General features: G+C 46.2%; 2 protein-coding genes across 5 annotated transcripts in view; one reads left to right on the top strand and one right to left on the bottom strand.

Moving 5' to 3' along the window:
- Window positions 1–17,766, bottom strand: part of LOC115831757 (putative uncharacterized protein FLJ13197) — a 69,430-nt gene extending 51,664 nt beyond the window's left edge. For 3 of the 4 annotated variants that reach the window (XM_030800974.1, XM_030800975.1, XM_030800973.1), the window contains exon 1: window positions 16,571–17,766. In XM_030800974.1, coding sequence (XP_030656834.1) covers window positions 16,571–17,117 — 547 coding nt within the window. In that variant the 5' untranslated portion in view covers window positions 17,118–17,766. Of the gene's footprint in view, window positions 1–15,952; window positions 16,175–16,570 lie in introns of those variants that run through there. The other variant, XM_030800976.1, reaches the window with a different exon arrangement.
- The window catches only part of KLF3 (Kruppel like factor 3), a 36,714-nt gene continuing 25,621 nt past the window's right edge, over window positions 15,973–27,065 (top strand). The window contains exon 1 of the mRNA XM_030800972.1: window positions 15,973–16,238. The gene's annotated coding sequence lies outside the window, so the exon portion shown is untranslated. The remainder of the gene's footprint in view (window positions 16,239–27,065) is intronic.

Genomic DNA, 27,065 nt, shown 5'->3' with positions numbered 1-27,065 from the left:
GCTTCAGCTTCCCAAAGTGCTGGGATTACAGGCATGAGCCACCTTGCCTGGCCCCCCTCTTGCTGTTTTTTTGATTGAATAGGCATTTTCCATTTTCCTCAGATAACCAGATAAGCAGCAGGACCCAGAAATACATTTCAGCTGTTTTGTGGGCTTTGGCAAACAGTTAATGTGTGTTTGTGCAATCACAGGTAGAAGAAATACCATAAAGAATTACTTTTTTAAAAAACATCTGATTCTTCTGATTCACTTGATATGGAACATGAGCCAATGTCAAACAAATTCTTTTCTCTTGGCCAGGCACAGTGGCTCATGCATGTAATCCCAGCACTTTGGGAGGCCGAGGCAGCTCAAGAGTTCGGAGACCAGCCTGGGCACCATGGTGAAAATACAAAAAATTAGCCAGTCACAGTGGTGTGTGCCTGTAGTCCCAGCTACCTGGAAGGCTGAGGTGGGAGGATCACTTAAGCCTGGGCGGTCAAGGCTGCAGTGAGCTGAGATTGTGCCACTGCACTCCAGCCTGGGTGACAGAGGGAGACCCTGTCTCCAAAAAAATAAAAAAATTCTTTTCTCTAATTTAATGGGAAAAAGGAGTGTAATATTCCTCAAGTGGCTTTCTAGCCACTTGATCCCATCTTCATGCGACCTTTAAAAATCTTGTTGCTATGTTTCTTTTCATATAATTGCATCCAAGCAATATGATAAATAAATGTAGTTAGGGTGAGGCAGGAGAGTGGTTCCTAACCTCACACATAAGCAGGAATGTCAGTCCTTGGCTATTTCAGTAAACATTCCTCATTTCACCCCCAGTCTAATATTTTTATGTGATATAACAGTGATACTAGAGGAGGGCAGGGAAGTGTAGGGAAGGGAAGGGTGTGGTCCCTGGCTAGAGCTCCACCCCTGAGCCTGTGCCCACAGACCTATGTCAGGACAGGCATTTCTGTTTTCCTGCCTAAATGTTGCATTTCCCAAGACCACTCTGGCCTGCCATGCCCCCATCCTGTGCATATAAAAACCCTGAGACCCTAGCAGGCAGAGACACAAGTGGCTGGACGTTAAGAGGAACACACCAGCGGGAGAACACAAGCAGCTAGACGTCGAGAGGAAAGCACTGGCATAAGAGTACACCAACAGACACTGGCAGGCCATCAACCGGGGGAACGACAGTTTGGCCAGAGTGGTCAGAGGAGGGCCCAGGCTGCTGAGTGGCTGGACTCCAGGGGACAACCACCTTCTCACTCTATCCCCCTTCTGGCTCCCCCACCTGCCGAGAGCTATTTTAACTCAATAAGATCTTGCACTCAGGCCGGGCGTGGTGGCTCACACCTGTAATCTCAGCATTTTGGGAGGCTGAGGCAGGTAGATCACTTGAGATCAGGAGTTCAAGACCAGCCTGGCCAACCTGGTAAAACCCATCTCCACCAAAAAATACAAAAGTTAGCTGGGTGTGGTGGCACATGCCTGTAGTCCCAACTATTTGGGAGGCTGAGGCAGGAGAATCACTTAAACTCAGGAGGCAGAAGTTGCAGTGAGCCAAGATGGTGCCACTGCACTCCAGCCTGGGCAACAGAGCGAGACTCTGTCTCAAAACACAAAACAAAAAACCTTGCACTCATTCTCCAAGCCCATGTGTGATCCAATTTTTCTAGTACACCAAGGTAAGAAACCCCAAGATGCAGAAAGTCCTCTGTCCTTGCAATAAAGCAGGGGGTCTCATTGAGCTAACTGACACAAGCCACCTATGGATGGCTAAACTAAAAGAGCACATGGTAACACACGCCCACTGGGGCTTCAGGAGTGGTAAACATTCACCCCTAGACGCTGCCATGGGGTTGGAGTCCACTCCCCATGACCTGCCCATCTGCCTGCTCCCCCTAGGGTTTTTTTATTTTTTCTTGAGACAGTCTTGCCTTGTTGCCAAGACTGGAGTGCAGTGGTGTGATCTCAGCTCACTGCAACCTCCGCCTCCCAGGTTCAGGCAATTCTCCTGCCTCAGCTTCCTGAGTAGCTGGGATACAGGCGTGTGCCACCACGCCCAGCTAATTTTGGTATTTATAGTAGAGACAGGGTTTCACCGTCTTGGCCAGGCTGGTCTCGAGCTCCTGACCTCAAGCGATCTGCCCAGCTTGGCCTCCCAAAGTGCTGGGATTACAGGCATCAGCTACCGCGCCCAGCCACCCCTAGGGGTTTTGAGCAGCAAGGCACCGAAGAAGCGAGTCCAAGCCACATCCCATCGCATGCCCTGTGAAGGGGACAAGAGAATTTTTCTCGTTTCAATAGGACATCGATTTTTATGTGATGTAACAGCACATTTTATATGAAACTCTTAATTATAATACTTTAAATATAATATGGAATTATTAAATATTATAATTAAATTTAATTATATTTAATATTTTCCTTGAGAAATGGCTTTAAATTATACTATTTTGAGTAAAGTTTATATTTTCAAGAATATAACGGAGGTACTAAAGCAAGTGATAAGCCATAAAGTATAAGATATAAAAATACAAATCAATACTAAATAAATAATAGTATAAGCATCCTATATATGGAAAAATAAATTCAAATTTTAGAAGTCATTTATATGTCTGGGCACAGTGGCTCACGCCTATAATCCCAGCACTTTGGGAGGCCAAGGCAGGTGGATCACGAGGTCAGGAGTTCGAGATCAGCCTGGCCAACATGGTGAAACCCCGTCTCTACTAAAAACACAAAAATTAGCCAGATGCGACGGCAGGCACCTGTAATCCCAGCTACTTGGGAGGCTGAGGCAGGAGAATCGCTTGAACCCCGGCAGCAGAGGTTATAGTGAGCCGAGATTGCGCCACTGCACTCCAGCCTGGGTGACAGTGAGACTCTGTCTCAAAAAAAAAAAAAAAAAAAAAAAGAAAAGAATAAGAAAAGTTATTTTTATGGCCAAGGAAATTAGTTGTTAGAATAATACAGAACTGTCTGTTAAGTATAAAAATTGTAACAGAAACTAGAAAAAAGACAAAGCCCTTGCTCTAAGTAGCTTATAAACAACTACAAGAGTTCAAGCAAACTAGAAATGTATTTGGGTTTGTTTTTGTTTTTGTTTTTGAGACAGAGTCTTGCTTTGTCACCTAGGCTGGAGTGCAGTGGCGCGATCTCAGCTCACTGCAACAATGATTCTACTGCCTCAGCCTCTTGAGTAGCTGGGAACACAGGCATGCGTCACTGCACCCGGCTAATTTTTGTATTTTTACTAGAGACAGGGTTTCACCATGTTGGCCAGAGTAGTCTCGAACTGCTGACCTTAAGTGATCTGGCCCCTGCTCGGCCTCCCAAAGTGCTGGGACCACAGGTTTGTGCCACTGCACCCAGCTAATTTTTGTATTTTTAGTAGAGACAAGATTTCTCCATGTTGGCCAGGCTGGTCTCCAACTCCTGGCCTCCAGTGTCCACCTGTCTCAGCCTCCCAAAGTGCTGGGATTATAGGCATCAGCCACCACGCCCAGCTGCTAACTAGAAATGTAAACTGCACAGGATGGTAGTGGTGGTAATAATTCTAGAGTATAAAAACAATTTAAAAATTTTTTTGGAGAATTTGTTTTTCAGATTTGAAAAGAAAAGGTGAATGATACACATATCTGTTTAAAACAATGATACAGGAAAGGTTTTCTTTAAAATAGGCTAAAAATTTTTGCCTTCCTTACCTAATTTCTAAAGATGATGGAACAGAAAGACTGTTATCTGGGCCAGGCGCAGTGTCTCACGCCTGTAATCCCAGCACTTTGGGAGGCCAAGGTGGGCAGACCACTTGAGGTCAGGAGTTTGAGACCAGCCTGGCTAACATGGTGAAATCCCCATCTCTACTAAAAATACAAAAATCAGCTGGGCATGGTGGCGTACACTTATAATCCCAGCTACTTGGGAGGCTTAGGCAGGAGAATAACTTGAACTTGGGAGGCAGAAGTTGCAGTGAACCTAGATCACACCACTATACTCCAGCCTGGGCAACAGAGCAAGACTCCGTATGAAAGAAAGAGAGAAAGAGAAAAAAGAGAGAGAGAGACAGAAATTAAGATTGTTATCTGGAATTGAAATAATAACATAATCAACAGTGTTGGCAGGGCACAGTGGCTCACACCTGTAATCCCAACACTTTAGGAGGCCGAGGCAGGTGGATCATGAGGTGAGGGGTTCAAGACCAGACTGGCCAACATGTGAAACCCCGTCACTACTAAAAATACAAAAATTAGCCGGGTGTGGTGGTGGACACCTGTAATCCCATCTACTCAGGAGGCTGAGGCAGGAGAATTGCTTGAACCTGGGAGGTGGAGGCTGCAGTGAGCCAAGATCTCAGACACAGCAATTGTTGTGTCTGAATTATACAATGCATCTTTGTCAGTCATCTGTACCAAATGGTCTAGATTAAATTAACTGGGTTTTTTTTTTTTTTGGAGGGGGGGCATTGTTGTTTGTTTGTTTGGATCTAAGGGTACTTCTGCAGGTACAGAAGAAAGTTAAGGGAAATACATTAATAAATGTGACTAATTTTGTTATTATCCAAACTACACTACTCACTTGATAACTACCACCTAATGAAAATTGAAAAGTCCTGAGGACTGGACTTTAGACAGGTACTTTCAAATGCATCACAACTGGGAATACCTTGAGATATGTGGTTCGAGAAAGTAAGCTGATATCCTACCAAGAGTATCTCTCCTAGGAGGTGGTGACAAACGCTCAAGACTTCTCCTGTTTCCTCCTGAATCTTGGGAACTCCTTTAAGATGCCCTCATCTTCATAGTACCAAATGAAAGAAAAGTAATTGCATTTGAAACAATTTGCCACATAAGAAAATAAACAAACATGGAAAAGGAGACACATTCATGTGAATCTGAGGGGAAATCTTATTTTTCAGATATTGATGAAATAGCAAAAGAAACAAGATATTGATACGAGTTTAGAATGCCATCATCCATTTCTGCTTCTTTTGAATCCATTTCCCTTATCTTTAGTGCAGAAAAGGAAACTGATTAGATACATTACTGTGTAGCAAAAGTTATACTCAAATTTTGAAAGTGTTTCCCTCCTTTTTAAAAAACTAAATGTTTCTCTTTTTTAGAAAGTGAATTTTCTCTATTGTGAAGATACCATGACTACTAAGCAGAATTACGTATTTAGTTGTGCTAGAGCACTGATGACTTCTTTTATGATGATATTTTTTAAAATGTTTAAATATTTCTTATAAACCTGCAAAACTTGTGCTAGACTCTGTAACGTTTCATAGTTAATAGACCCATTTGCAACAGCAATGAGAAAAATTTAAATGTAAGCCCAGACACTTCATATAAAATTACTGACTGGCTGGGCTGTGCACAGTGGCTCACGCCTGTAATTCCAGCACTTTGGGAGGCCGGGGCAGGCAGATCACGAGGTCAGGAGATCAAGACCATCCTGGCTAACACAGTGAAAACCCATCTCTATTAAAAATACAAAAATAGCCAGGCGTGATGGAACGCGCCTATAGCCCCAGCTACTAGGGAGGCTGAAGCAGGAGAATCTGTTGAACCCAGGAGGCGGAGGTTGCAGTGAGCCAACATCGCACCACTACACTCAGCCTGGGTGACAGAGCAAGACTCTGTCTCAAAAAACAAACCAACAAACAAACAAAAATTATTGACTGGCTAAAATGATCTGGAAAATCTAATAAACTAAACATCATATTGATGTGAGCATGAACACACTATATATTGTAGATTTCTTGTTCCTATCATAAGGAAGTAACTTTAAGGGCAAAGCACACCAAAGAAAAAGCCTTTTACATAATTCAAAGTTGTCCATACTTTCTTTTATCCTCTTCCATTCTTTTTTTTATTTTTTTATTTTTATTTTTTTATTTTTTATTATACTTTAAGTTCTAGGGTACATGTGCACAACGTGCAGGTTTGTTACTTATGTATACATGTGCCACGTTGGTGTGCTGCACCCATTAACTCATCATTTACATTAGGTATATAACAGTATCTTCAAGACAAGGGGAGGAAGGGAAGACACACTGCAATATATATCTAGACATATTTTAAAGATATTCACGACAGAAGAAAGCACAAATTAATGAATAAAAAACTGGATAGATGATGTGCCTTGTTTGATGTGGGAACACTTAATAAAAGGTTAAAATTAATGAGCTAAGGGAAGAAAACATGGCTAAAAGGGCTGGTAGCTCTGTAAGGGTGGGGACAGGGCGGGGAACAGAGTCAGGGAGACAAACAGGATGCTGGGAGGTGAGAAATAAGGGTGGGGAGTAGTGGGCAATCTCAAGAGGAACTAACAAGGCTGTTGCTTATAGTTACCCAGAAAACTTTATGAACAATAACAGACAAGCAGATGCAGCTCAGAAAGAAACAGCGGAGCAGCTAGAAGCCCCTCCTGCTCAGACAATGCACCAGACACGTTAATGGTGTTTGGGGGCTGCAGGTCATCTCTCACATACTCACATCCACAACTGCTGACACCTCTGTTTCCCGTCGAATCAACAGATCCTGGCAAAAGACCCCCAGAGAGGATGAATGGACCTTGATCCAGGAGTTTTAATATATTCCTGTCTCTTCAGAAATAGGAACTTCGGCTCTACTCATTCTAGTTTGCTAGCTTTTCTATCTTTGGTTTTGTTTTGTTTTTTGTGTTTGTTTTTAGCTTTTCCTCTTTGGAAAGGTTTGTCAAGTAAATACTCTACGTGTTATTTTGAAGAAGAAATTCCAGTTCCAAGAACCAGCACAGGTCCAACTATCCAAGCAGTCTTTAAAAAGCTAAAGAGTCGGCTGGGTGCAGTGGCTCATGCCTGCAATCGCAGCACTTTGGGAGGCCGAGGCAGGCGGATCACAAGGTCAGGAGTTGGAGACCAGCCTGGTTAACATAGTGAAACCCTGTCTCTACTAAAAATACAAAAACTAGCCGGGTGTGGTAGGACATGCCCGTAATCCCAGCTATTCGGGAGGCTGAGGCAGGAGAATCACTTGAAGCCGGGAGGCGGAGGTTGCGGTGAGCCGAGATCATGCCACTGCACTCCAACCTGGGCGACAGAGCTAGATTTTGTCTCAAAAAAAAAAAAAAAAAAAAAGCCACAGTCAATAAAAGACGTTTGCCTTCTCTCACTGCCTTTGATTCCTAGAGCCTCCCTCTTCACCACCTCCTGCCCCCCTAGACTCAGCCCCCTTCAAAATCCCAAGCAAAGGACTGCACCTCTGGCTCTGAGGTGCTTTCAAAGGGCCAACTTGCGAAACTGTGCTTCAGATCTGACACCTAATTATACATAACTTGCCGGTTTCTTTCTTAGCGTTTTTGTTTTTGTTTTTGAGACAGAGTCACTCTGTCGCCCAGGCTGGAGTGCAGTGGCACAATCTCGGCTCACTGGAAAGTCGCCTCCCAGGTTCAAGTGATTCTTCTCCCTCAGCCTCCGGAGTAGCTGGGATTACAGACACGTGCCACCACGCCCAGCTAATTTTTGTATTTTTAGTAGAAACAGGGTTTCACTATGTTAGCCAGGCTGGTCTCAAACTCCTGACCTCAAGCGATCCACCACCTCGGCCTCCCAAAATGCTGGGATTACAGGCGTGAGCCACCATGCCTGGCATTTTAGCTATTTTTTAAAACACACTTGTTTCTTATTACAAAAGGAATACATGCTCATTAAAGAAAAAAACACAGACTATTGAAAAGCAAAGAAAAAATATCCCCCCTACTCCTATCACTTGGATATGAGCATTATTATCATTTTCATGTTTTTGTGTATTAGCAAATCTTTTTTAATTGCCAGGGTGATGAAGAACTCTCCACTGTTCATGTGGGAGAACCATGTGTTTAATTTTTTCTAGGACAGATCAGCAAAACTTCCAAAGCATTTTTGAATGCAGAATGGCTTGCTGGGTTGGGAGACCAAGGAATAAAAGGTTGAAGTCCTCTTCCCAGCCAAGTACCAGGGGAGCCTGTGCAACTGAGCTTTTACACGGAGGGAAATGCTTCAAACTTCAGGGTTTTGGAAGTGTGGGCATGCAATGCACTTGGAATGAGCAGAAAAGAAAAGGTGGCAAGACCACTTCCCTAGAGCACAGTGTACACACTGCCTCTTTGCTGGCTTAGTCACTAAGGTAGAAAAATGCTCACATGTGCACATGTACATGTGCATGTGTGTACAGGGTGAGAGAGAGAGAGATGACATATGTATATATACATGAATAGATGTATGCACCCTTTGCTTGCTGCCTTCTGCTCTGCACTGTTGGAGCTTTATATTGACATTAAACTTCATGTCATTTTTATATATTATCATGCCACTCACCTGCTTAAAAACCTTCTGTGGTTTCCTGATGTCAAATTCCAATTTTCTCCACAACATGGCCTTGGCCTTGGCTGACCTCCTGCCTTATCTCACTCCACTCCTAAGTGACCCAGGTTCCTGTTGCACGCTTTGCCTCCATGCCTTTTCCAGGTCCTAAAATGTGATTTCTAGCCCCTTCTGCGGCCATGAAGTTCTAAGACAGGTATCACCTCCTCCATGAAGATTTTGAGGATTTCCTGACCAGATGTGATTTCTTTTGCAAGACTGTAAACTCCTTGAAGACAAAAACCAAGCCACACATTACTACTCATATTTTGGAGTAGTAATTTACCTTTTTATCCATTTAACTCTCATATCATTGCCCTTTTCTAAATTTTACTCATTATATTCTTGGCCGGGCACAGTGGCTCACATCTGTAATCCCAGCACTTTGGGAGGCCAAGACAGGAGCATCACTTGAGATCAGGAGTTCAAGACCAGCCTGACCAACATGGTGAAATGCCGTCTCTACTAAAAATACAGAAATTAGCCGAGGGTGGCACACAACTATAATCCCAGCTACTTGGGAGGCTGAGGCAGGAGAATCGCTGGAACCCAGGAGGCAGAGGTTGTTGCAGTGAGTTGAGATTGCGCCACTGCACTCCAGCCTGGGTAACAGAATGAGACTCTGTCTCAAAAATAAAATAAATAAATTTTATTCATTATATTATTATTTCTGCATTGTGTAATAATTAAGCAGAATAATACATATATTCTCTCTAATTCCTTGAATGCAGAGATTATGTCATACATGTTTCTTGCACTATCACCCCCACCCGAGACCTATGGTAAATGTTCAGGCAATACTAACTGAAGTAGATTAAATTCAAGATTTAAATGCCAATAATTATTCCTTCACACAGAGGAGAGGGCTGGAAACATAAAGAGTCCACCTTACTCCAAAATAGTTGAAAAACAGCCTCATTCCAAAACAAGGGAGGTAGTTTTTCTTACTTGTGGGTCTCCCATTCTTTACTTACTCTGACTACCAGCCCAGGAAAAATCTAGGTAGTCTCCAACTCAGCAAGAAGTTGCAGTCTCTTTGTATGTGTAGGACATTGATTTGGAAATTATAAATCATTTCCCTTTGAAGTCATAGTATAAATAATGTTTTAAGTTTTCTGACAGGTCTCCAAAAGTTGATTGAAACTCTCAATAAAGCAGAAATAATATATTTTCAATAAAAAGTAGAAAATAAAACTACTGACATATTTTACTTGCAAAATAACCAATAAACAATGAAATACACGTGATTTTTTTTTTTTTTTTTTTTTTTGAGATGGAGTCCTGCTCTGTCGCCCCTGCTGGAGTGCAGTGACGCGATCTCGGCTCGCTGCAAACTCCGCCTCCCGGGTTCAAGTGATTCTTCTGCCTCAGCCTCCAGAGTAGCTGGGATTACAGGCGCCTGCCACATGCTTGTATTTTTAGTAGAGACGGGTTGGCCAGGCTGGTCTCAAACTCCTGACCTCAGATGATCTGTCTGCCTCAGCCTCCCAACGTGCTGGGATTACAGGCGTGAGCCACCGCGCCCAGCCCAAGTGATTATTTTTAATTTGAATAATCATGATTCAAGGAAAGCAGATTTAACTATAGAAAAAGGAGGATATCTTCTAACCATTCTCTCCTGGTGGCTATCATCCATGTTTCTCAGAGGTTTTGTTTTTTTTTTGTTTTTGCTTTTGTGGAATTAAGACATGACTTGAGGGCCTAAGCCTTACTCTGGCCATAGCTCTGAGTAATTTCAGGATCCACAAGGAACCATGTTTAACACCCCAGTCACTCTTTTCCCTCGTCTCTTCATCTTCAGGGATCTTCTCCACTCCCTTCTAGTTCTCCCACTTCCACAGGCACTCCCTGGACCGCACCATCCCCTAGGACTGCTTCACCTCTAAATACTGAACTTACGGGTACGTCCCCATTCTCTGACAACTCACCTCCTAACCTTCCAGGTCACGCACTCCATTATTCCCGAGACACTCACTCTTCAACCTATTTGGAATGTCCAGTTCACCAATCCCTTGGCTATTTCTCTACAGCCTTATTCTGTTTTACCTGACTTAGATCCCAAGAACCAACATTTCCACTGTGCCACTGTCCTTGGATTGCACTGTCCTGCCAAACACGATCCAAGACAACTGTCCACCTGCACTAGAAATGCTGAGAGCTTCTGGAGGTGGGAGTGGATCATACATCAGTCTGATCTTCACCAGAACTCATGGTCACCTAACTCAACCTCAATATTTCCTGGCAATTCTAAATTAGATGGATGGATAGATAATAAAGGTGGAAACTTGCAGAGATGATGCAGAGATCTCCAGACCTTTTGTAATGTTTTAGAGATGGATAATCCCTAGACTAGCATTTATAATTTTACTTCAAATCATATAGTTTTGTTTTCCTTTAAGGTAAATGTATCTGTGCTGCTCGTAAATTCACAAGCACATGACACTTTTCTGCCCTGGTAGCTTTGTCTGTCATCACACGAGGAGGAGAAATTCTCTGGGAAGAAATAGAAAAGCTCTAAAGTAGACTGGAGAAGAAATAAGGAATCTCAAGAAAATGTATCTGTGTAGCAGGAAGAGACTGCCTGAGATGGGATATATTGTGATGTAAGTCACAACAGAGAAAGTGGAGGTTTGCAGTGGCTTGTGTCCACTAGCCCCCGAATCCATTTCAACATGGTGTTATTGTCCTGGGGTAGCTTAGCTGTCACACATTAATCAACAAATACTTATGGAACATCTTCTACTTCTATTTGTCAGACACTGTTCTAGAAGCTTGAGAAAAAGTGAATAAAACAACGTCCCTGCTCTCACAGAGCTCACATGCTAATAAGAAAAAAAGGTAGCCAATAAACCAAAAAAGAAAGGGGTATTTTTAGTTAATGATATACAAAAAAAGAAAAGAAAATAGGACAATGACTAAACAATGAATGGGCTTATTAGTCCACTTCGTGTTGCTGTAAAGGAAACACCTGAGGCTGGGTAACTTACAAAGAAAAAACATTTATTTGGCTCACAGTTCTGCTGGTTGGAAGGCTCCTTCCATGAATGGCAGAAGGTGACGGGGAGCCAGTGTGTGCAGAGATCACAGGGCAAGAGAGGAAACAAGAGAGCCAGGAGGGAAGTGCCAGGCTCGTTTTTTTTTTTTTTTTTTTGAGACGGAGTTTTGCCCTTGTTGCCCAGGCGGAAGTGCAACAGTGTAGTCTCAGCTCACTGCAACCTCTGCCTCCCAGGTTCAAGCGATTCTTCTGCCTCAGCCTCCCAAGTAGCTGGGATTACAGGTGCCTGCCACCACGCCTGGCTTGTATCTTTTTTTGTATTTGTAGTAGAGATGGGGTTTCACCACGTTGGCCAGGCTGGTCTTGAACTCCTAACCTCAGGTGATCTGCCCACTTCGGCCTCCCAAAGTGCTGGGATTACAGGCGTGAGCCACCACGCCTAGCCCAGGCTCTTTTTAAGAATCAGCTTTCTCCGAAACTAACATAGGAAGTGTTCATTTATTCTCCATCCTCAGGGATAGTGTTCATCTATCCACGAAGGATCCACTCCCATGACCCGAACACCTCCCATCAGGCCCCATCTCTAACACTGAAGATCAAATTTCGACATGAGATTTGGAAAGGACAAATATCTGAACCATAGCAAAGAGGAAGGGGGGTATGTTTTAAATTGTGTGGTCAAGGAAGTCATTCCTGAGGAGGTAATATTTGAGCTGAAAACTGAATGACTTGAAAAAAAAAAACAAAACTATCCACATGGAAATGGAAACGTTGGCTTTCTCTCACGAATCCAAGATGGCTACCCCAGCTTCAAGCATCACATCCTCACCTAACAACTTCCAAAGCAGGTCTGGGGATTTCCTTGTATCAGGAAGAAACCCCCAGCACACTTCTCTTCATGTCCCACTTGCTAGAACAAGGTTGCATACCTACCCTCCAACCAGTCACTGGCAAAAGAGACTGGGATTGGCTGGCAGTAACCAGGGTTCCTCTGCTGGGACCAGGCATGGGTATCCTCCACTGAGGATAGGCTTCCCACACCTAAACCAGACTGGCCTGCTGTCAGCAAGGAAAAAGGGCAAAGCAGCTACTACAGAGATCACACTTGAGATTGTCATGCAGGATTTACTGAACACCTGACCATGTTCCAGGCACTGTGCTAGTGTTAGGAATTTTAAAAAGACCCAGGCATCACTTGTACTGTCTCACTCTGTTGCTTAAAAGCACTCAGTAGAGGTAACTCCCTCTCCCCTCCTCTTCACTATTTCAAAGCCCCTGGACTGATGGAGGTATAGTTCACTGCCACTTGCCTCCCTATAGCCTCCGCTCACCTCTTCAGCTCAGAATGACTCCTCCTTCCTCTCAACTCACAAACCACATTTATTCCTTCGACAAATATTCATTGAACATCTGGGCCCTGGGAATACATTTTTGCTGAAAAGACAAGGTCCCTGCCCTCGTAGAGCTTCCAGTCTAGTGCCACAGAGAGATCATTAAATAGCCAATTACAAGAATGAAAAGTGTTACAAGAGGGGAAATAGGAGGATCCACCCCGATGACCCAAACACCTCCCATGAGGCCCCACTAGATGTTACCAGAGCACCTCAACTTGTCCAAAGGTGCAATGAGAGAATACATATTTGGAGAAAATGCCATTTAAGTCAAGACTGAAACGATGGATAGAATTTAGGGAAATGGGAGTTGAGGTCAGGTTGAGAAGACAAGGCTTTTCTACCTAGAAAAATGAGCATGTGCAAAGGGCCAGAGGTGGGAAGAGAGAGTTGGAAGAAAGGAACAGAAAGAAGTTCAGCATTGCTGGAAAAGTAGGAAGACAGAAGAGGGAGCAGTGTCTGCAATGACAGGCAGAGGCCAGGCCAGCAGGGGTGGAAAGCTTAGGACTTCATCCTATGGGAAGCCATTGAAGGGGCTGACATGATCATGCTTGCATTTTGGAAAGGGCACTCTTACTCCCGTGCTCCAACGCCTTTTCCACGCTTCAGCCCATACTACAAACAGGATGACAGGATGACCAACAAGACATGGTGGCAACAGGCTGGGCCAGCATAGTGGCCAGAGAGTGGGTAGTGACCAAGGAGGTCCAGGACTCAGTGAAACATGGGCTATGCCCTGCTAGCGAGAAGAAGGGCTTAGGTGCTTCTGTGGGTTTTCTGTTTGTTTTTTTTTTTTTTGACAGTCTCACTCTGTTTAGTGACATGATCTCAGCTCACTACAACCTCCACCTCCTGAATTCAAGCAATTACCCTGCCTCAGCCTCCCTACATAGCTAGGATTACAGGCGTGCGCCGCCATGCCTGGCTAATTTTTGTAATTTCCGTAGAGACGATGTTTCGCCAACTTGGCCAGGCTGGTCTCGAACTCCTGGCCTCAAGTGATCCACCCACTACCAAAGTGCTGGGATTACAGGCGTGAGCGACTGCGCCCCACCCTGTAGGGCACTTTGAAGAATGATGGTGTCCTTCACTGAGCTACCCGGCACTAGATAGATTCATTTCTGACAAGTTGCATTTGAGCAGCTTCCCACAGGGCACCGAACACACTGTGTTCACTAACTAACTTTTTAAAATGGCTTTTCTTCTCCTTTGCCGCCTGCCCCTTCCATATCAAAACCACTCCCTTCTTATCTTGGGTCACACTTTTCTCCGACAGGCCTATTTCGCTCTTCCCCTTTGCGTCCACACCCACATGAACAATGTAAAAAACATGGTTTGTGTGCTTCAAGTTTTCGTCACTGTGTCCCTGGAGAAAAAAACGTACTTTTTTGAGCACCTACCACGAGCCAGTTCCACCAGCCATTCCTAACACTATGTTCCGCTAATGCAAACCTTAAGGCAGCGAATCAGACATTTAATGATGTCAGTGATCAATAAATGGCAGTTAGTAATTGACAAGAATCCAACTTTTTTTTTTCTGGAATGTCTCTTATTCATTATGAAGAAAAAAAAACTCACACCCTTTACATTTTAAAGATGAAGCTTATGGGACAGCACGACGTCCCATAAGCCGGTGTCGGTTCTGGGTATCCTCCACGTGGCCTTTCCCGGACTTGCGTTATTTACAATATGCGATTTCACTACTTGAGGTTACCGAGTACTCATTTTACAATACTGTGTAGCTACATGAAGCGGCTCGGAATATACTATTATCACTCCGTTTTAAGCAGTACGATGTCTGGATGAAGCATCAAAGCGAGATGGGTCAACTTAAAGGGCCTTTAAAACATCTTGAAGCAATAATAAGCCATACACTGAAGCAGAGGCGGTTTTAAACATGACACAGAACTCAAAACAATCGAACCAATTTGTCCTTTGTTCTTTTTATTACATTCATTATTACATTAATACTGTTTAAAAAGAAACTCAAAAGGCATTAAACTTAGGTACCAATCTACACAAAGTCCTCGAAGGGGCCTGGCTTAGACCGAACGCGCGTTTGTGCCGCCCCGCTCGCTCGCAGCGCCCTGAAGGCCACTGAGCTCAGGGCGCTCGGTCCCTAGAAGCGACTTGAAATGAGGTGGTGGCCAGGCCAGGGCCTCGCTCTGCAGGGGAGGATCCGACCAAAGTTTGCCAAGTTTCCAGGCAAACCCAGCTGCGCAAATGCAGCTTTTTAGCTCCAGCGGCAGGCCTGGCCCGTGGGAGGTTTGCCCCGGGGGTCTCCAGACCTTCAAAGAAAAGTCCCACGAGGCGCGGGGCGCCGCCTGGGCCGCCGGCCAGGGGACCCGTCGCCCCGGGGCACAAAGAAACAGCGCGCCCACAGGGTGTCCCCTGACCCCGGCGACTCGGGGCCAGGGAGGCTCGGCGCGCCCCAGCGGCCGCTCTTCCCCTCCCGAACCCGCCTGGCCCACCCGCTCCTGCACCGCGGCCGCCTCGGCTCGGCTTTTCTCTTGCAGTGAGCTGCGTGCGCTCAGCCGAGGAGGGGCCGCGCCGCGCCGGCCGCGGGGCCCAGCCCTTCCCGCCGCGCCCGGGGCCGCCCTTCCCGCTGGAGCCGGCTGATCGATGGCCCTGGCCGCCCGCGCCCCCCGCCTCGGCTCGCCCGCGAGCCCGGCTGTGTGTTTTGGAAGCGGCGCAGCGGGCCGCAGCCGTGTGACGCCCGGAGCGGGCAGCGCCGCCCTTCCTTCCCCCCGGGCTCGGGCGGCGGCGCGGCGGCGGGGCCGGGCGGGAGGGCGGGCGGGGCGCGGACTCCGGGGAGGAGGGCGCGGGGAGGGGACGCGGGCGGGGACGCGGGCGGGGGCGCGGGGCTGGGCGGGGGGAGGAGGCCGCGCCGCGCACGCCCAGCCCCACGGCCGCGCCGCGCCTCGTGGGACAGGTTGGGCTGGCGGGGCGGCGCCCGGCTCCGGGGAATAATGAGTGTCTGTCAGGCCGTCCCCGGGTGACTGGGCGGGGCGGGGCGGAGGCGGCGCGGGAGGCGGGGGTGGCGGGGGAAGGGCGCAGGGCGGGGTGCGTGTTTGCGCGAGTGACTCGGCCGACCCCTCCGGCGGCTGCCTCCACCCAAGTGGGTGGGGACCCGCCCAGCCCGGGCGGCCGCGGCGGCTCCCTCTCCCCTCCCTGACCCTCCCACCCCGGGTCCCAGCCTCTACTTACCCCGCCAGCCCCGGGAGGCTCGCAGAGCGAGCGGCGCCGGCGTCATGTGACTGCCCGGAGTTGGTGCCAGGAGCCAGAGGGGAGCCAGGAGCGGAGCCGCGCGGAGCCGGGGCCCGAGCCGGAGCGCAGCGAGAGCGCCCGCCGCACGCGCGCCCGTCCCCGTCCCCTGCGGCCGCCAACGCCGCCCGGACTGGAGCCCTGACATTGCTGCGCTCGGGGGGCTCCAGGCAGCCCGGATCGGGGCCTTTATTTCTCGTCAGCGGCGCCCCGCACCGCGCCTCGCAAAGTAAGTCCCGTCTCCCTCACCTCTGCTCCGCACCGCGGCCCCTGCCGCCCCCCTCCTCGGCCAGTCTGGTTTCATTTTTTCCCCTGGAGGGGGCCGCGGGGAATGGGTCGGGGGTGCAGCGCTGGTGTCGAGGGGGGCGCCTGCGGGCTTGGGAAAGTGCGGCGGCTCCACTTAGCCGGGGTGGGGGCGGAGAGCCAGCAAGGAGGAGGGGGTCACGGGTTCGCGGTGAAAAGTGAGGGGTTGAGGCGGGGCACCGTGCGGACCCCGGGTGCGGGGCAGCGGGGCCGGCAGCGCCCGCCGCCGTCCCGGGCAGGGCGCGGGCGGGGGCTCACCTGTGTGGTCCCCAGCCTTCTCCCGCCCGCTCACGATTCCCTCCAAAGCCCCAGAAATCTCCGTGCTCTCCGCGTGTGGCAACGTTGTTTGGAGAAAGGTAGCGCCGAGGCCGCGCGCTCCTGCTCCTCCCCCTCCCGGTGCCCCCCCCCCCACCACAAACCCGGCTCCCGCGTCCTTCCCCTCCCCGCCCTCCGCCCGCGCCCCCCGCCGCCCCCCTCCCAGGACACGGCGCGCGGCCGCTCGCCCGGCAGAGCAAACTTGGAGCAGCCTCCGGGCCCTCTGGAAAGAAACTTGGGGCAATTGGGATTGGAGGCAGCATCCCATTCTCGGTTCTGGAGCCCAGGAGCTGCCAGGGCGTCTGGATCCTCCGGGGCAGGAGAAATGAGCTGGCCGGGTTTGGAGAGTCTTCCTGGGGGCATGGAGAGAACCTGCCGCAGTGCCTGGAGCAAGGATTGCAGCGTGGCTGAAGGCGGAGGACGCCTTAGGCAACTGCCTGCAGCCGAGCCTGATGGGGACCCAGGGACAGATCCCTGGATCAGGACCCATGAGACCTACCTAACATTTCCAAGTGGCTTTCTTAGAGATGGCAGATAAGACCTGGAATTGTCATATTCAATTTTTGGGGCAGATAACTACCGACAAGGAGAAGCACTTTTCTGGTTTAAATTTTATAGAAATATACAATAATACTAGAAGAATGTGAATGAGACTTATTTTTAATAAGTCAAGTTAAACGGAAATTGGAAATTGCTCACCTTCTTGTATTTCACTAAAATAAACATTTTACACTTAACCACTGAATTTCTTACTCAGAATTTATGTTTCCATTAATATCACCCAAGACATTTTAAATATATTGATTGTATTCTCACAAGAGTCTGGTATATGGGAAAAAGTATGAAGTGGTATTCTGACAAGTACCTGAAATATGCCAGCAAAATCAAGTGGGGAATAGGCCAGTTGTAAATTATAGGTTTTTCCACACAGCAGTTTTGTGCTATCCTTTTCTGTATGAATTTGAGGAGCATTTTTATAAGAGAAATTCATCTAGATGATCTGCCTCACCCTAGGGAAGAAGACTTGCTTTTAGGGGAAAAAACAATCTGCTAGCATTAGTATCTACAAATTTTTTGGAGTTAATAATAGTGTTTAAGGAAAGTGTCCACGAGTGATTTCTTCTGGTTTGAAAAGAGGTATGTTAGTTGACCTTAGGCTGTTGATAGAAACCTGAAATTAGATGTTCGATTGAATTAAACTCCCTAGAGAAATGGGTGTCTTCATTTCTGCAGTCAGTGGGCTTTGCTGCAGAACTATTTATTAGAAGAAAAAAACCTAATATACTATCGGTAAGTTCAATGATGATACATTGTAAAGAACATTTAGCTTGCATGAAACAGAATGCAAGTATGAAAATCTCAACATGGGAATAACAAAGAAAAGTGACTGCTTAGACCACAAAACCTTGTCAGGTACAAAACAACAACAGAGTTCTGCAGAAAGCTATTGTTTTATTCACTGCAAAGTTTCTAAATTAAAACCCAATCTTCTTGTTGCTATGGGCACAGTGATGCTTTTTTTTCCTTTTTTTCTTTTTTTTTTTCCTTACCTGTACTTAGTCTGCACACACCACATTCTTAAATCTCTGATAACGTAAGCTTGAGTTAAACAGTCCTGGCTAACAAAGTAAAGAGAAATAATGGGAAAGGAACTGTGAATGGATTTTACTATCTTAAAAATAACCCAAAGGGAAAATAGACATTTTAGAATGACTTCTAGAAATTAGTACTCTGGTGTACAGATTGTATAATAATTTTTAGATAAAAGTCAGGAACAGAATCACATTCTTAAAAGGCGAATATCTGTATACGTGTGTATATGTTGAACAGATGAGCAGCTCTGTGCAAAAATGTGTATAACTGCATTTGAAAAAGACAGTGAAAATTTGGGGTTACTCTAGATGTCCCACAGTCTGTCTTGGAATTTAGTTCTGTGACTAAAGGAGGCTTACAATTGCTCCAATTTTGGTTCTGTGGGGTACCCCAACTGTAATTTGAATTCCTAACAGCAGTGCTCTATCTTTTTTCCTCTTGATGCACTGAGGCTGAACCATAATCATTACCCTAACTCGGAATTTGATCAGAGCTAGGGACTAGCCATTGGAATGGGGCAGAAAGAGACAAAAGAAATCAGGAGGGAGGCTGGTGTTCATTAGGAAGGTCTCTGCTGCCTGAATATGATAAAATCATATTTCACTTATGATGTTTACTGTATGTGGCAGCTCTTATTTGTAAATAGGGCAGGTCCCCTGTATAAAGCTGGTGTTATTATTCACACCCATAGAACAAACACCTCCACCCCCCTGTTGTTGTCTTAAAAAACTCCAGCTGCTCATGAATATAGGGTCAGGGAGGGCCGGCTAAATGTTTCTCTGTGCTTTCTCTCCAGCACAGCCAGCAGAGCTGTTTCCTGTTCTTTGTTTCAAGGCTGGGGTTTGCGTCATACATTCCAAGTGGCATATGTGTGCTCTTTCCTGTTTCAGGCTGTTTTCTGGTAGATCAGTAGCCCAGACCAGGCTGAGGTCCCTGCCCCTAAACTCCGTATCCCCACCCATGGAGTTATCATGTCTCTACACACTTGATATTGCTTAAGACGCCTGTGTTATGTCATAATGAGAAGTCAGTTAACCTTTTTACGTACACCCTTTGCTCCACTGCGTTTGTCTGGGTGAATAAATGCTTTTACCTTTTTAAATTTTTTATTGCCAGATTGTGATTTGGGGAGATTTGGGTCCATCTTGGCAAAGAAACCTAAAGGAGTTTTGTTTTTATTTGTTTGTAATTCTTGTGTTTGGACGGTTAGGGCGTTTGTTTTAAGATAGGCATTTTGCCCTGAAGCTGTCAATTTTGGATCAGGATTAACACCTTACAGTTTAGAAGACCTAGCATTATCTGAAAGATGTGATCCACCCTCGTTCACGTTTAACCCAGGCTGCTCCAGGTGGCTTCCGTGGATGGAGAATTTAAGCAGTGTTGGCAGCCTGGCCTTAGTTGAAAGTCTTGCTTATGTTTGGAAGGAGAAATCTTTAGAAAAATCATTGAAGCAAAGCATAAGACATTGAGAAAATCCCAGGATTATTTCTTTTTAAGGACAAAGATTTCACTGTGTAATATTCTACATCTACATCCAACCCGTTTTTAAGAATGAAAAAGCTCAAAGAAAAGGAGAACTGGCATTAACAAATTCATTTAATGATAGATTGTTTGGAAAATTTTAATCTTCTATTTTGAAAACAAGAAGAATGCTCTTCTCATTTTTTGTTTTACAATAATATTTTTCATTATTTTTTAAATATTCTGTCAGTTGTGGGTTAATGAATTTCTGGGATAACTATTTAAGACCTGCCTTAATATTAGTTTTCTGTTGGTTCTGGAGAAACTAAGATTTAAGGAAATATTTGGTTGAAAAAGAAAAGTTTTGGAAAGTGCTTTTGTAAACTTACTTGGGGATTTTTTTTTTAATCGAAAGGAATCATCTACAGCATCTCCGTGGAATTAATTTAAAGAGTTACTGAAGCAGCAAATCCTGCTCTCTTCTCCGCAGAATTGATGATAGTGGTGCGTTAGTTTTAAACGTCACATTCCACCACATTCTTTATGTATAAATGGAAAGTATAAAATATGATATTAAGAGAGTTATTAGTATCAAATAGTTGTCTACTGATAACCTTCTATGAAAAAAGCTGGGAGTTTTGGAAGTCCCAATAAGTTCTTTCTCCTTTGGGAAAAGCAACTGGAAATACTTAGCTGACCTGTAGGACAAGAGGCTTTTAAGCTTAAAATTCATAAGTAACTCCAATCGAAGCAGGTTTTTTTGTTTGTTTGTTTTGGTCCCAAAGTTGTTAACAATGTAACTAGGTTTGGTAAACAGAGTCTTTATTTGGCTTTCCCCAAATTCTTTCCTCTCCCTTTTGCAGGGAGATGAAGTGGTTAATAGAGATAATTAGGGTGTAATATATTCTATCAGAAAAAAATTCTACAAGCTTCTAAATGCTAAGCTGAATAGTTGGGGGAAATTATCCTATCTTATAGTTGCTATAATTACCAAAAAAAATGGAAAGAAGAGTTTTATTTCTTAACCATATAAATCATGATTCCTAATGTTATTTCATTGTGTCTCCATCCCCCCTTGAGATACTTGCCTTCTTAGTATTTTCAAATCAACATTTTTGCTATAAAACGAGAGATTTCTTAGGCAGCATTTCTTTTTCTCTGTTTTCACACCCAGTTGTGTTTAAGAAAAATAAATACACACAACCTCATTCTTTAAGGTACTAGGAATTACAATTACATTATTCTGGAACTTGGATTCTTTCTGAAGTGCTTCATTTATCATTGGTTCTAGCTTTTTAAAAAAACAAATCCCTAGAATCTTAAAACAATTGATACCTGGTTTGCTAGTATGTGATATTCTAGTGAGAATTCCTCTTGGGAGTGAGTTGGAAGAGGGTTGTGATGGTGGCTAGCATTCTCATTTTCAAGACCACTCTGTTCCTTTCTTAGACCATGTTTCTCATCTTAAGCAGTCATGCCCAAGCTGGAGACAGGAAACCAGACAGCAGTCTGCCCTGATAAGGGACAGCATTGTCTGAAGGCGGGGATAGCCCTGCTTTTCCCCCCAACTCAGCTCTCTTTCCTTGAAATTTAGTAGTCATAGAAGGGGCACAATGCTGTTGACAGTTTCTGAACCAGAACTAGGATTCATTTCTTCCAAAGCAAAAAAATAATGTCCTCGGCCAGGCGCGGTGGCTCATGCCTGTAATTTCAGCACTTTGGGAGGCCGAGGCAGGCGGATCACCTGAGGTCAGGAGTTCGAGACCAGCCTAGCCAACATGGCGAAACCCCGTCTTTACGAAAAGTACCAAAATTAGCCAGGCGTGGTGGCGGGCGCCTGTAATCCCAGCTACTCAGGAGGCTGAGGCAGGAGAATCACTTGAACCCAGGAGGTGGAGGTTGCATTCAGTCGAAATTGTGCCACTGCACTGCAGCCTGGGCAACAAGAGCGAGACTCCGTCTCAAAAAAAAAAAAAAAAGGCGTCCTCTTAACTGGCCCTGTCCTAATTCTGTAATGTGACCATATTCACTGGAACACTAAGAAAAAAAAAATGATCTGTGCGTTTTGTATCCGTTTTTGGTCAGAGGGTTTGTAGTAAAGTTCTTTCTTTAGCAAAACCGGTTCCTGGAGGTTTTTGAAACTCACTCCATTGTGTCGGCAGGCTGAATTCATTATCATTTCTCCATCTAATTATTTAGAAGGGCTGGAGACAGAAGAGAGCAAGTTAAGTGGCCCTCTAGCCCATGCATTTCATGTAACCCCTGGGTCTGGCTCTTACTTACCCTGTTTCCTGTAAGGGAGCGCTCCCTGAGGCAGGCCCTTTGCAGGAGGACCCAGAATTGCCCTGCTTAGCCTGGGACATCCTCAAGATGGTTGCCAGTCTCTGGAAGGCTTGTGGATCCTGCCAGGGATGGCCCAGAGCTAGTCTCAACCCAAATCAGTGGAGTTTGGCCAAATCTGGACATAAGAGATCAAATGGATATTGAGGTCAGCGGATTCTACCCTGGAGAGCGACCTGCGAATCAAGTGTGGGGTTTTTTCTCCTTTGGCCTATATGCTGTTCTTTCTACTACCACTGTTAAGTGTAATCACTGAAATCCACTCCTTTATCTGTTCCTGTACTTTGCACCCCTGGTACCTTCCAAAGCTTCACACTCCAAAGCCTCTTTCATTTGTAAGATCAAGTTCCTGTTACGCTGAGTTTCCAAACCAGGGAGTTTTTCTCTCCCAGGCTCCCAAAGTTTTCACATTTACCTTGCGTTTTAGAAGATGGGGTTTCAGGCTGGCTTCACCAGCCGCTAGACAGAGTTTCCATGTAGGACACCTGGTGTGCCATCATTCCAGGGCCCTTGTCCTTAATTTATCCTAGCATGTGAGAAGTGTAGTTTGACATCCATTCATTTATTCATCTCACAAGTATTTATTGAGTACCTACTTATTAGAGCTAATCTCAAATTATGTGCAATCATTACTCTGAGTTATGCCATAGGATGGAGTAGATCTACAGTGATCTAACCTGAAAAGGCATTTTGAAATCTTAATTGCCTGCTGGAACCTCCCCCTGGCACTGCTTCCCATGGGCCAGTTGTGGCCGTGCACACACCCACACCCTCCCTACTGGGGAATGACCCCAGCATTAGGCGATTTTACGTAAAAGTCGGTCCCACAGCACAGGCTCTGAAGCAGAACAGAAAGTGCCCGGGTCTGCAGGCAGACACACTTCTGTTCCTGGCTGCAGCTCCAACCAGCTCTGTGAAATTGGGCGGGTCATTTCACCTCTGTTCCTCCATTTCCTCATTTCTAAAATGGGGATGAGGACCTGACCCTTCCACCTTCGTACAGTTATTATGAGGATTTCCGTATTTACTTGGGTCAAGCTGCCAATTTTTCTCAGCAGCTGTATTGACAATGCAGGTGCACTGGCTAGGAAGAATAATCGCCTAATTTGGGGCCGTCAGAATGTGTCTTTTGATCCTGCATACTGAGTGTGCATACTGAGACGGGGTGGGCAGCAGGGGCCAGTTGGAAGGAGTGGAAACTGTCACTAATGTAAATAGACTGTCCCCACATTCTATCTTCTCCAGGGACCAACCTGTTCACAGAAATCGCTATCCTGAACTTACTGTTGGTGTAATGTTGTCTTCCACCTGGGGAGGTGGAAGAGTGGTGTGCCAAGGCCACCGGTCTTAAGTCAGACTACCTTGTGTTCGTGTCCTGGCTCTACAAGTTAGCAGCTGTGTGATGTTAGGCAGGTTACTTGACCTCTCTGTTTCAGTGTTCTTTTCAGTAAAATGGGAAGGTAGTAACCACCTCATTGACATTAAACAGCACCTGGGGATTACCAATCACGAAGGTGGTGGTGATTGGCAGGAAACCTGTGGCATCACTTAGCCCCTTGCCTTCCTTGATCCCTTTTCAAAAACCTATGTTTGTGCACACACCCCTTCCCCATGCAGTTCCCCCCCCCACCTGCCTCCTCTGCTCCCCTTCTTGCTTTCTTTTTTCTATTTTAGATTTGAAAATACAGCAGAGAGCTCGACACTAGACTTGTTTAGAAGACCTCGCTGAGTGAATAATAATAAATTATTTGAAGATGGTACTGATAAGTTCCCTGGAGTACACAGCATGGGCCAGGCTAAGGTTAGGGGCAATAACTTTTTCTTAGGAAGTTTGGTTTACTAGGTCTCCCTTAGAGTTAGGCCCTTCATCCCTATTACTTGTTTAAGGGAGATTTCAAGTGCATTCAGAGGGAAAGGGAGATGATTGTGGAACTCCTACTATGAGCTAAGTGCTCTTATGTTAGCTCCTTAGGCTTGACATAAAAACTTCATTCAGGGAACAAGCCCGATCTCCTGTAGGGAGTGGGGAGGGAGCCGTCTCAGGAAGGCTGAGGCCTGCCTGTCTGTCCTTCCCAGTACTGGTGGTGGTGTGGGGCGTACCACTGGGAAAGCTGAAAGGCCTAGCCTATCTAGGTAAGAAAAGGCGGCCTTGGATCCCCCAGGGAGCAATCAGCTGGCTGCACAGAGTGGGGAGGGCCTTGAGCTGGTCTTTGAAGAATTAGGGGGATTTAGATAAGCCGGAAGGGGAGGGGGCATTCCATGCCGGTTGCCCAGCATCAGGGCCAAAAATGAACAAAGGCCTGGGGGTGGGCAGGGCAGCCGGCATGAAGGGCACTTGTTGGAGCAGGGGGCAGCTGGTGGGGAACGGGGTGCCAAGCATGGGTGCCTGAGCCCACTGTCAGACCCGGGGAGTGCACGGGAGGGAAGTTTGTGAGCTGGGGAGGGACGGGATGAGAAGAGATCTGTGAAAAACGTGGGTGGCAAGGGGCGAGGGCTGGATTGGAGAGGCTGAGGGATACCAGTGGCGGAAAAGCTGCAGCAACACAGGTGGGAGACGCTGAGGGCCTGGCCCCCAAGGCAGGAAGGTAGAGCAAAGGAGGTGAGGAAGGCTTCAGAGATGGCCTGTAGGTTTCCAAGGTGAAGGACCAGAAAATAAGGCCAACGGGAGGTGGGGAGGGGGCAGCCTTAGAGGCAGGAACAAGGATGAGTAGGGTTGGTTTGGGCCACGTTGATAGCAGTGGTTCAAAATGCTTTTCTCTTTCTTTTCTGCTTATTTTTAAAGGGAGAGGGTAGACTTCGCTCATGGTTTTGTATCCAAAGTTTCAGTGGCTCCCTGAGAGGAACTTCAGTGGAGAATCCTCAGGAGCAGAGGAATGATCACAGCCCCACGGTTCCTTCTGGTTATTTTTAAGATTCTAACCATCCCTGTTCAGGCCGGAATTTCCAGGAACTGGCTGCTGCCCAGAGCCAACTGGTCCCTCCCAACCTCCCACTCCCTGCAGGGTGGGGCCCCATGGGTGGAGGCTCCTTAGGGTGGAGTTGGGTGGGTCTCCAGTGATAGGGAGGGCACTGAGCAGAGGCAGATGAGAGGCAGCGTGGCCTCACGCAGCCCTTCTGGATTTGATTATATAACACTTCACAGAGGAGAATTGTGAGGGCTTAGGCGAGGCCTTGTGAGATATGTACACAGCAGGATTAGACGTTATGGGTATTTTTCAATTTATCTTGGGTTGCTTGCCCTTAAAACTAAAACACAAAATTGTCAGAGAGCATAAACAAGTGTGTAACCCTAGTAGGGGAAATGATTCGAGTTTGCTGCAGTTTCTCTAAGAAGGGTGTGGAATGCCACTAGCCAGATGGCCTTGAACTTAGAGGGTAGCATGGGTGTGGGTGTCCCCGCCCCCAGCCCTGCTTTGCTAGGCCTCAGTTTGGAAACTTGTCAGGCTTCTGCTTGGTTGTTACCTTTGCACCTGTCCTTATTGACATGCAAAATCAATTGCTTCACTTGGTCTTTCCGAAGTACAGGGTGTGGGCAGAATCTTATCTAAAGCCATGTCCTGTTTGGACAAGTTGGACTTGCCTTGGCAACTCTCCATAGGGTGGAGCAGATGGGTGGAGGCAGGAAAGTAAAATTGGTGGCTTGTTAGCAGAGAGAGGAGAGAGGGTGGGTTGATTGCTCACTGGATCATTCTATTTCATCTGAAATGAAATAATTAACTTCTTTCCCATTTATAATACACATTAATGCAAAATAACTAATTCATGAGGGGCAAAGATTTAAAAACACCCCATGGAATTTTTCTCCTTTTCAAACCAGCCATAGAAGGTGAAAATCACGGAGTGGCATGAAAATTTCCAAGAATGTCCAGGTAGGAATTTCCAGGTAGGTGCCAGTGCTTAGCTTTTCTTCAGGGAGCCTCCAGCTTAAAAATGCCTGCTGACATCTGTTGCCTGTCCCCTGTATGTCTGGCTAGGGCAACTGTCCTTAAATAATACTTGAGCCATTGGGGGATTTTGAAGAATTTGGGTAAAGAAACGAAGAGAGAAAAGTTTCTCTGGAAAGGAAGTTTAAGCTACAGGGATGTTGCTTGCCTGCCCAGTTTTCCTAGCCAAGAATTACACACACATGCACACACAGCCTTTTTTTTTTTTTTCTTTTTTTTGCCTAAAGTTCCTTTGGGTAGTCAGGGTGGGGGAAGATAACATGTTTTCTCTTTTAAAAATCCAAAAACTTTGAAGAGTTGAAAGGGAGGCTTAGCAATTGTGTGTTGGTGTATTGCTCCGTACGCCTAGCCTAGCCGAGGTCAGCTGGGAGAGGGAAGTTTGCTTGGAGGAAGGCAGGTGATTTGGAGCCTCGGGGTCAGTCCTGGGTTGGGGAAGATAATGCAGGGACCCTTTGAGGATCTGCGGGAAGAAATGAGGGCATGGAAAAAGGAAGAAATAGGGAGATGAGAAGGAAGAACGTCAGAGGCAGGTCTTGCTCTAACCCCAAGAAACAGGGAAGAAACTGCTCCTGATACGTACACATTCTCTCTCCACCTTCCTCCTCCCTCAGGAAGGGGCAGGCAGTTGTCTGTAAGGTCGTTTCTGTAATAAATCATGCTCTAGCCTCCAGGCAAGCTGCTTTCAGAGGAGGTTTAGTAACCCCTTAACCTCATATTCCATGAAGAACTGTGTGTGTGTTTCTAAGCCCTGCAGCTCACCTGCAGCCCCGCCCCCCACCCCATAAAGCCATCGTGCATAGGCCTCGGACACCACTGGATAGGGCTCCAAAGCAGGACTGCATTACTTCTGAAACTTCATGTCAATGATTCACCAAGCCTTTTAATCTATAATCACGCAGGCTTGCATTTTGACAGAAATTTGACCCTTATTTTAACATCTGAAAAGTCAGAAGTGTAGGTGGAAAGAGCATGAAGGGAAATCTGTTTCTCCTTTTTGAGGACCATTCATTTTTATTGGCCTTTCTCTGCAAAATAACACAGCTGGGGAAGATTGCATTTGCTCCAGTTATGGAAAATTATTTTGGCGGTGGTGATGTTCC

This window comes from Nomascus leucogenys, chromosome 20 (genome assembly GCF_006542625.1).
Source record: "Nomascus leucogenys isolate Asia chromosome 20, Asia_NLE_v1, whole genome shotgun sequence".
Classification (NCBI taxonomy): Eukaryota; Metazoa; Chordata; class Mammalia; order Primates; family Hylobatidae; genus Nomascus; species Nomascus leucogenys.
Note: the sequence above shows the minus strand (reverse complement) of the source record. Positions and strands in the feature narration are given on the sequence as shown.